The 8,339-nt window shown below is 48.4% G+C and overlaps 3 protein-coding genes across 3 annotated transcripts; 1 reads left to right on the top strand and 2 right to left on the bottom strand.

The window, feature by feature from the left end:
* Window positions 1-13: 13 nt before the first annotated feature.
* ttc19 (tetratricopeptide repeat domain 19) lies at window positions 14-1,417 on the bottom strand. Its single transcript, XM_037974524.1, has 3 exons — window positions 1,305-1,417; window positions 255-403; window positions 14-171 (listed from the first exon to the last, which is right to left on the bottom strand). The coding sequence occupies exons 1-3, from the start codon at window positions 1,376-1,378 to the stop codon at window positions 65-67; spliced, it is 330 nt and encodes a 109-aa protein (XP_037830452.1). The 5' UTR covers window positions 1,379-1,417; the 3' UTR covers window positions 14-64.
* Window positions 1,418-1,566: 149 nt separating this feature from the next.
* LOC108229499 (zinc finger protein 501) lies at window positions 1,567-4,487 on the bottom strand. Its single transcript, XM_017405169.3, has 3 exons — window positions 4,356-4,487; window positions 3,539-3,701; window positions 1,567-3,369 (listed from the first exon to the last, which is right to left on the bottom strand). The coding sequence occupies exons 1-3, from the start codon at window positions 4,377-4,379 to the stop codon at window positions 2,030-2,032; spliced, it is 1,527 nt and encodes a 508-aa protein (XP_017260658.1). The 5' UTR covers window positions 4,380-4,487; the 3' UTR covers window positions 1,567-2,029.
* Window positions 4,488-5,908: 1,421 nt separating this feature from the next.
* LOC108229500 (dynein heavy chain 17, axonemal) lies at window positions 5,909-8,312 on the top strand. Its single transcript, XM_017405170.3, has 4 exons — window positions 5,909-6,336; window positions 6,483-6,706; window positions 7,846-8,032; window positions 8,169-8,312. The coding sequence occupies exons 1-4, from the start codon at window positions 6,007-6,009 to the stop codon at window positions 8,310-8,312; spliced, it is 885 nt and encodes a 294-aa protein (XP_017260659.3). The 5' UTR covers window positions 5,909-6,006.
* The last annotated feature ends 27 nt before the right edge of the window (window positions 8,313-8,339 follow it).

An 8,339-nucleotide genomic window follows, 5' to 3' on the forward strand; every position in this document is an offset into this window, starting at 1 on the left:
CGTCTCATGGTGCTCTCAGGACAGATGTCACACAGTGAAAGTTCAGTTGCTGCTGTTGGTTCCTTCAGAGTTCTGATACCTTGGCCTTCTTCAGCAGCAGGATCATTTCGTCTTCCTTCCTCTGAGCTTCATCACGCTTGTCTTCCTCAGTGCTGCTGAACAGAGAGAAGGCTGCGGCACACAGACACAGCATGAGGAGCAGGAAGCCGGTAAATAACAGATTTCTGATTGGAGGTTGGTGTGACTCCACCTACCAACCGCTGCCCACAGAATTCTTCTTCCTTCTCCTCCTCGTGGTCCTTTAGGAATGTTCCTCCTGGTGGCCTCATGTCCTTTGACAGTTACCCAGCATGCCGTGTGATCTCTTGCCTCAGAAATAATCTGATCAGCAGTGTAACTGTGCCTGGAGAAGACCAGAGACAGAGGTCCAGCTGTCACCTGAGAGTCAGGTGGGGTCAATAACACATTGAGTAATTATTATTTCCTCCTGAAATGTGTTATTAATAAAGCAGCTGAACAGAAACACGTCACGATACAGGAAGTCCAGAGTAGGAGGCTGTGATGATGCCTGATCAAAACGAGTAAAAAAATTATTTGTTGTTAAGATGTTCGCTGTTATCACCAACTGATGTCAAACACCCAAACCCCAGTGAATAAAGCCAGGGATAGGTTTATATTTAATCTTCTTCTTCTTTTGGCTGTTCCCTTTTCACTCCAACTCCCTCCATGTCCTCTTTGTCTCTAACATCCTTCTGTCCCTCCTCTGGACATGTCCAAACCGTCTCAGTCTTTGTCTCCCAGTCCTTCAACCTGTGCTGGACCTCTGATGTCCTCATTCCTAACCCTGTCCATCCTCGTCCCTCCCAAGGACAACCTCAATATCTTCAGCTCTGACACTTCCTGTTCTGTCTCCAAACCAGACAACATGGCTGCTCTCACCACTGTCTGTAAACCTTTGACCTTTGACCTTTGCTGCCACCCTTTCGTCACAAATCTCTCCTGAACCTTTTCTCCATCGACTCCATCCTGCTGGACTCTCTTCTTCACCTCTTCACCTCACTCCCTGTCCTCCTGGACCTTTGTGACCTTTGACCTTGTAGCCTCCCTCTCATCCCTCCACCTGTTCCCTGTTCTCCCCACAGATCCTGATGGTATTCTTCCCCGAACCGGTTCTGCGTCACAATGACCGAATCGCACGCGCTGAAAGAGGCGGTTCGGTTCGGTTAGCACCGGAAGTCTGCCAGTAAACACCGAACCAGAACCAGAACCAGAACCGCGCGGTGTGCTGTGGCAATAAAACTCACCTGGGTGCTCCAGAACACCCGAACCTGCTCAAAGTTCGACTCAGCAGTGAACGGAGAACACAGGACACCGCCATCTTTATTGTTTACATAACGACCGGAAGCCAGACTTCGGGATTTCTGCCTTCACAATAAAAGCAATTTAACTTTTTTTTTTTTTAACTTTATACTTACAAGTAATTTACTGAGAAAATAGCTTATTTCTGTGTATGATAAAAAGTAAATATGCTGAGAAACTTATCAGCAAACAATAAAGAGAAACAGAAACGTTTTAGTTGGTCTTTATTTCAAGCTGTGACGTTCATTACAAACATGATAAAACATGCATGGTTTTTGTTACAGAACAAACAACAACAACAACAAACATCTGAGGATGATTGAGAGGTGGAACTAGACAGACCTAATGAATGGGTTCTACGGATCCTGATTCAGGTACCAGAAACTGAACATGATTCAGCTTTTATTGTGAAATGGCAGCATTAACAGGTCTTAGTTCTGACACGGTCAGAACCGAGTGTTGACCTCAGAGTCCGTCAGCGGATGGGTCTCAGTTCAGTCTTAGTGTCAGGTTAGGAACACATTTCTAGCATCATGTAGTGATTCTAATAATCCTAAAAAGCTGCTGCTCTCGGGTAGAGCCGACTCTGAAGACAGCAGCGTCCGTCCCACTGCAGCCCGGTCGAAGGCGAGGTCTCTCTGCAGAAACTCTGGTTGGAGGCGGGGTTCTCTCACTCGGCAGGTCGGTGCTCGGTGAACCTCTTCAGGTGGAAGCGGAGCACTCCTTTGGTTTTGAAGGTCTTGCCGCAGCTGCAGGCGTGCGGCCGCTCTCCGGTGTGGTCCAGCTGGTGCACGCGCAGCTGCGAGCTGGTCAAAAAGAACTCGCCGCAGGTGATGCAGTAGTGGCTCCTCTCTCCGGTGTGTTTGGCCCTCTGGTGGCTTAGCAGCGAGCCTGACGTGGTGAAGCAGCGGCTGCACTCGCGGCAGACAAAGGGCTTCTCCCCGGTGTGGATCCTCTCGTGCGCCCTCCACGAGTTGTGGTAGGAGAAGGACTTCTGGCAGTACGAGCACTGGTAGTGCTTTTCCTTGGTGTGGCTGAGCCGATGCATCTTCAGGTAGTGGGCTATGGTGAAGCTCTTACCGCAGTCATTGCAGCGGAACGGCTTCTCGCCCACGTGGAACAGTGTGATGTGAGACTTCAGGTGGGAGGACTGGGTGAACCTCTTACCACAGGTGGTACAGAGGAAGGGCCTCTCTCCAGTGTGGGTGACCATGTGTGCCTTCAGGTGGGGCGACTGTGTGAACCTCTTGCCGCACTCAGAGCACCTGTAGGGCTTGAGGCCGGTGTGGGTGCGGTCATGCAGCTTCAGGCCCTGCAGACTGGAAAAACACTTGCCACACTCAGTGCAGCGGTACTCCTTTAGGTTCCCGTGGGTGCGCTGGTGGCAGCGCAGGCTGCTCTGAAGCTTGAAGCTCTTTCCGCAGATGGGACAGGTGTGTGGCTTTGTGTTGGAGTGGGTCACCTGGTGCACCTTCAGGCTCTGTGGGTTGCTGAAGCTCTTGGAGCATTTGGGGCACGGCAGCGGTTTTGGGTTCTTGTGGGACTTGCGGTGGAAGTTGAAGCCCTGGTAGGACACAAACATTTTGTCACAAACCGTGCAGTGGTAGCACTTCTCCCCCTTGTGCACCTCCAGGTGCTCACTGAGCTGGTTCTGCTCCATGAATCCGTCTCCACAGAACCAACACTTGAAGGGTTTAGTCCCGGAGTGGGTTCGGTGGTGGGTCTTCCAGTCCCGTTTCAGGGCGAAGGTCTTGTTGCAGTAATAACAGCGGTACGGCTCACTGCGGTTGTGGACCTGCTGGTGCAGCACCAGGCTCATCAGAGTCGGGTAGGTCTTCCCGCAGCACCAGCATTCATTGGGTTTCTGTCCTCGGTGGGTCCGCAGGTGGGCCTCCAGGTGCAACTCCTTATAGAACCCCTTGTGACACTCGGGACAGTACGCCATCCTCCTGCCACTGTTGGTGGCGTTCTGCCGCTGCCACCGTGGGTTACAGAGCTGAGGGCAATCACCTGGGGGGGCAGAGGTCACATTAGACACAGTAGTCTGTTGGTGTTCTGCTCCAACCTTCAGAACCAGACACAAACTGATCCAGAACTTTACAGGATTAATTTCAAACGGGTCGTTAGAAGAAATGCAACCCGTGAGTGTTTTTAGATGGACATCTTTTCTGAAACTCACCCAGAGACAGGAAGTCCCGCCCCTCCAGAGACAGGAAGTCCCGACCCTCCAGCCACACCCTGCAGTCAGTCAGTTTGACGGACAGCTTCTTCAGGACAGGATAGGAGCAGATCTCCACGTCCTCGTCTGGTTCCAGTTTGATCCCAACTTTGGTGACATCATCCTGAAACGACACATAACTTCTGATACCAGCAGAGGAACCAGCCCAGTACCAGAACCGTTTCTGTAGGTGACCAGAGGTTCTGACATGAAAAGATCAACATCCTGGACCGGATCGGAACCTTGAGCCCAACCTTGCAGCCCAGCAGGACCTAAACATCCTGCACAGAAAACAATCATGAGAACTGACCTGTCCAACAGAACCGGGCCGAACTCAGATCAGTACTTCACTAGACTGAGAGGAATCTGATCAAAACTATCTGAATTACTGATCAGACTGGACCTTTGGTCACAGAACCAATAATCCCTGGATCAGTACTGATCAGAACCAGTTGTAAAATCCTCACCAAACTCCATTCATTTTTCAGCTTCATGAAGTTGAAGTTAATACACGGAATAAATCGATTAATCCGGGATTCTGAGACCAGGTTCAGGTCCAAACCTTTCCATCAGCTCGGTCGGTCATAACGAACCGAGCCTTTAACAGACTGCAGCGGTTCTGTTGGACCTGAGTGGATCCAGAACACAGGACAGTCTGCCACTTAAATGCTGTGTTTTCTGAATGGGGTTCGGCGGCAGCGGCTAACTGGGTTAGCTCCGCCAGAGCAGTTCTGACCGAGTTCGGCTGGACCCGGCCCGGTTCGGACGATTTGTTTACCGGTGAAAGCGTGTCGATCTGCATCGCTTTGGTCCGCTGCTGGCGCAGGTTCTGTCAGTGAAACCGAACCCTAACCGAACATCAGAGTTCAGAGCCACTAACAAGAGCGGGGTGTTCACTTCCGGGGCAAAGGTCAAGCTCCTAAAAAATAAAAGAAGGAAAGAAAATCCTTGAAATGTTTTATGTATGGAAATTCACAGGAGCCCAACAAAAAAAATAAAAAAAGTTTTATTTTTAATATTAATTTTTTATTTTTTTTCCATTTTTTAAAACAACTTATAGTTAAGTCCAAATCAAACCTATGGAAAGTCTGGTTCTGGTCAACACAGCAAGACATGAACAATAAGTACCAAATATGTCCTGCTGATGTCCAACATGAAGATCCACGCAGGCCTCACTGAGTAGCTGGTGTTGGTACCGGTTCTCTTCTGTGCCTCGCTCAGGTACTGACCCATGAACCCGTTCGTCTCAGCCGTACCTAGAACCTTAGGTATGGACAAGTTGTGGTATTTCTGTGGTGGATCCTTTTTCAGTGCACCTCTCTGTCTGACAGCTGGCTGATTTCTCTCCATGTTGTCTTGATCGAAGCCATGGGGGACAATGCTCCTTAGTGCTTGTAGGCTTGGTCTTATAGCTGAGGTGCGTACCAGCCTATTGGTCTCTGTGATGGTGTCAGTAAGGATACTGAGCAGTGCTGCACTCACATCTAGCAGACTCCTAGGGTGCAGGTAGCTATCTAGCTTGGTCACAATCTTCATTCTCTGGTCAGCTGCTCTTGTATTCAGCTTCTCAGGATTTTATACCCATTTTCAGACGATGGAGATGATGGCGTCTCCCCCCTGACCTGTCGTCCTGCCTCCCCTTGCCTTGGTGTGATTGTAGGTTTGTAGGAATGATTGTAGGAATGTTGGAACACTGGGTTCGAAGTTGTTTCAGGGTCAGTTTGGATGATGGGTACCTATGATCCCACATCCTTTTAGCCCCTCTCTCTGGGCTCATATGGCAGCATTCCAAGTGTTGAGTTCTCTGCCCTCATCCATGAATGTCCTGTTCCTGTAGCCCATTTCTCCTCAGAATGTCCTGGTTCTCCAAGATCTCACATGAACCTTGTTCATCCGGGCGATGGTCGAGCCGGCATGGCATCACTTTTATATCTCTTGCTCATGACGCCACAAAGATTCAACCAATCACAGCACTTTTCGTCTTCTTCTTCTGATGATAAAGATGTCCTGACACCAAACACCACTGACTGAGAAATAAACAGCATTCAGCTCACTTCTAACCTGATAAACATCATGTTTTATTTGTCTTTTTCTTCTTGTTTACTAATAAACCTTCAGTTTAACATGGTGTTGAAATGTGTCACATAACAGATTTGAAATAAAAAATAATAATTTATATTCTGAGTTGCCTTCACAAGCTGTAGGCAGAATTGGATATTTCACTTTTCATCAAGGTAAAACTTCAAGTGTCCCACCTGTGTCAGAGTTTATTATCTAAACTGAAGCCAGCTGTTCTGTCCTGACTGTTTACAGGAGGGACTCTAACTCTAGCATTTCCGACAGTTCTGGGCGGTCCGTGAACGCGTCTAACGGAACCGTTAGAAGTTAACGGTTCCGTTTCTCATCATCGTTTTTCTGTGAAGATTGAAATGGACCAGAACCAGAACGGGCCGCTCCAATCCGTCCGGATCTTTGCTCTGAACTCCTTCAGGCTGGACCCGGACAGATGGCGGGACTTGGAGACGGACGAGATCAACGCGGAGGTTCTGAACGGGTTCTGCAGCAGCCAGGAGCAGCGGCCGCTGTTCGTCCACCTGCAGCCGGACTCCGGGGTCCGAGCCGACCTCAGCTTCCCCCCGGGAGTCCACACCAAGGTCCTGTGTGTGTCCAAGACTGTCCGAGACAGCCGAACCGAGCTGGACCTGGAGGAGATAGAAGGAGGAGGAGGTCTAAGCGTCCTGATTGGACTCACTGAGGAGGTGACCTCCTTCAAAACCAGAACCGGAGCTTTATTATGTGTCCGAACCGAACCCAACAGAACCCGACAGAACCAGTCCAACTTCTGACTAACGGGTTCCAAGATGTTCAGAATCTAAGTTCAGCTCCACTTCCTGTCTGTCTTCAGGTCGCCTGTCCGTTGCTTAGCAACTGTGCGAGCCGCAACAGGTGGGCTGGGGGCGTGGCCCAGGAGGCTCTGACGGTCCTGGAGAGGAAGAGGAGGGCAGCGATGGTGATGAAGGCTCAGATGGAAGGACACACATTCCTGCCTCACCCTGATGCTGTCAGCAGCCACAACAGCCGCCATGATGGTCACCATGACAACAGAGGGACTGTGGCCCATACAGAGCTGTAAGACCGATGTTACCTTCACCTGTCTCACCTGTACCTGTCTCACCTGTACCTGTCTCACCCCCAATCAAGGACTTATATCCTACAGCCATGACACGAAGAACTAAACTCATTAATCAGGAGTTAATTATTATAACCACAGTTTAATTAGTTATCTTATTCATAGCCTGTTTTTAACATTTATAAAGAGCTTCTTTTGCTTCCTCTGCTGAGTCTCCATCTAACTCAGTTGGCTGCCTGAAGGACATCATCAGAGGTCAGGGAGCACAGCTGGAAACATCTGGTAATCGTTGAGTCGATCAGCAGATTCTAACCTGTTAAATGAAAAGAAACTGATTAAAGTCACTGTTGATTTCCTGATAAGTTCTCTCAGCTGCATACTTTAAATACAATCAATAAAAAAAACTTGTAAAAAGTTTTTTTCAGTTTGAAAAGTTTCTAATACAATAATAAAGAGAGTTGAGTAACATTAGCTACAGGGTCACCTGACTGTGTTTTGTGTAAGATAAGGGATCACATTAATATTTGAACACTGAGTAGATCTGTGATATAACATACAATGACATAAACCTCCTAATTTTCATGGAATACACATCAAGATGTCCCATTTACTGACCTAGCTGCAGGTGGTTCCAGCTCTGAGCTCCTCACAGATCAGACTCTTGGCCTTCAGTTCTCCTCCTTCTTATTATTAAATTAAAACACAATTATTGATGAAATGTTTTGCCATCCGGACATTTTCTGTGATGATTTGTGCAGAAAATGCAGCACAATGTGAAGGCATCACAGCATTGCTGAGCGGAGAGGTTGAAAGGAATTACTTCCTTAAGATGGCGCCGTTTTTGACTCATCATAAGTCATGTGACAGCACATCCATAGAATATATGTCACTGGTTACTCCTCTAACAGGAAGTGTCTCGTTCTTCTAATAGGAAGTGTCTCTCCTCTAACAGGAAGTGTCTCTCCTTTAACAGGAAGTGTGTCTCTTCTAACAGAAAGTGTCTCCTCTAACAGGAAGTGTCTTTCCTCTAACAGGAAGTGTCTCTCTCTAACAGGAAGTGTCTCTCCTCTAACAGGAAGTGTCCCTCCTCTAACAGGAAGTGTCTCTCCTCTAACAGGAAGTGTCTCTCCTCTAACAGGAAGGTATCAGATGTAGCACTTCTCCACGCCTGTGAGGGGACTGTTGTCGAGTGGGCAGAGCTAGTGTCTGACTTTGTGCATCAGGATTGGTCCAGACAGGTTTTAGATGGACTGAAGCCACTTCCTGCAGAGGAGATAGACTTCTGGCAGAGCCGCCTGAAGAATCTGCTCTTCCTCCAGAGCCAGGTAATGATGTCATTCTGATGTAGGGTGATGATGTCATGCTGTAGCACGATGCTAACACGCAGTAATGCACCAAGGTGTTTATCAATACTCCACCCTTCAACAGACGCTCACTGATTGTTGTTTACTTTTAATTTAGCTGAAGAGCTCCAAAGCTCAGCAGGTGGCGTCCATCCTCCGTGCAGCAGATAGCATCTACTGGTCCATCCTGAAAGACATTGACAGAGAAGTTCAAAAAGGTAAACAAACTCTCTTCCTACACCTGAGGGAGGAACATGTGTAGTCAGAAACACACCTGCAGCCTCAAACA

The sequence above is a fragment of the Kryptolebias marmoratus genome, unplaced genomic scaffold (genome assembly GCF_001649575.2).
Source record: "Kryptolebias marmoratus isolate JLee-2015 unplaced genomic scaffold, ASM164957v2 Scaffold186, whole genome shotgun sequence".
NCBI classification, from domain to species: Eukaryota; Metazoa; Chordata; class Actinopteri; order Cyprinodontiformes; family Rivulidae; genus Kryptolebias; species Kryptolebias marmoratus.

Bases quoted from the DNA above. Each gene is read 5' to 3' on its own strand.
- LOC108229499 (XM_017405169.3), bottom strand. From the start codon at position 4,379: ATGCAGATCGACACGCTTTCACCG. The intron at 3,702-4,355 runs GTAAACAAATCG...GTGTCGTTTCAG, and splicing joins AGATCGACACGCTTTCACCG to GATGATGTCACCAAAGTTGG. The intron at 3,370-3,538 runs GTGAGTTTCAGA...CTGCCCCCCCAG, and splicing joins GCGGGACTTCCTGTCTCTGG to GTGATTGCCCTCAGCTCTGT.
- ttc19 (XM_037974524.1), bottom strand. From the start codon at position 1,378: ATGGCGGTGTCCTGTGTTCTCCGTTCACTGCTGAGTCGAACTTTGAGC. The intron at 404-1,304 runs GTGAGTTTTATT...GGTCTTCTCCAG, and splicing joins GGGTGTTCTGGAGCACCCAG to GCACAGTTACACTGCTGATC. The intron at 172-254 runs GTAGGTGGAGTC...TGTGTGCCGCAG, and splicing joins AATTCTGTGGGCAGCGGTTG to CCTTCTCTCTGTTCAGCAGC.
- LOC108229500 (XM_017405170.3), top strand. From the start codon at position 6,007: ATGGACCAGAACCAGAACGGGCCGCTCCAATCCGTCCGGATCTTTGCT. The intron at 6,707-7,845 runs GTAAGACCGATG...CTCCTCTAACAG, and splicing joins ACTGTGGCCCATACAGAGCT to GAAGGTATCAGATGTAGCAC. The intron at 8,033-8,168 runs GTAATGATGTCA...CTTTTAATTTAG, and splicing joins TGCTCTTCCTCCAGAGCCAG to CTGAAGAGCTCCAAAGCTCA.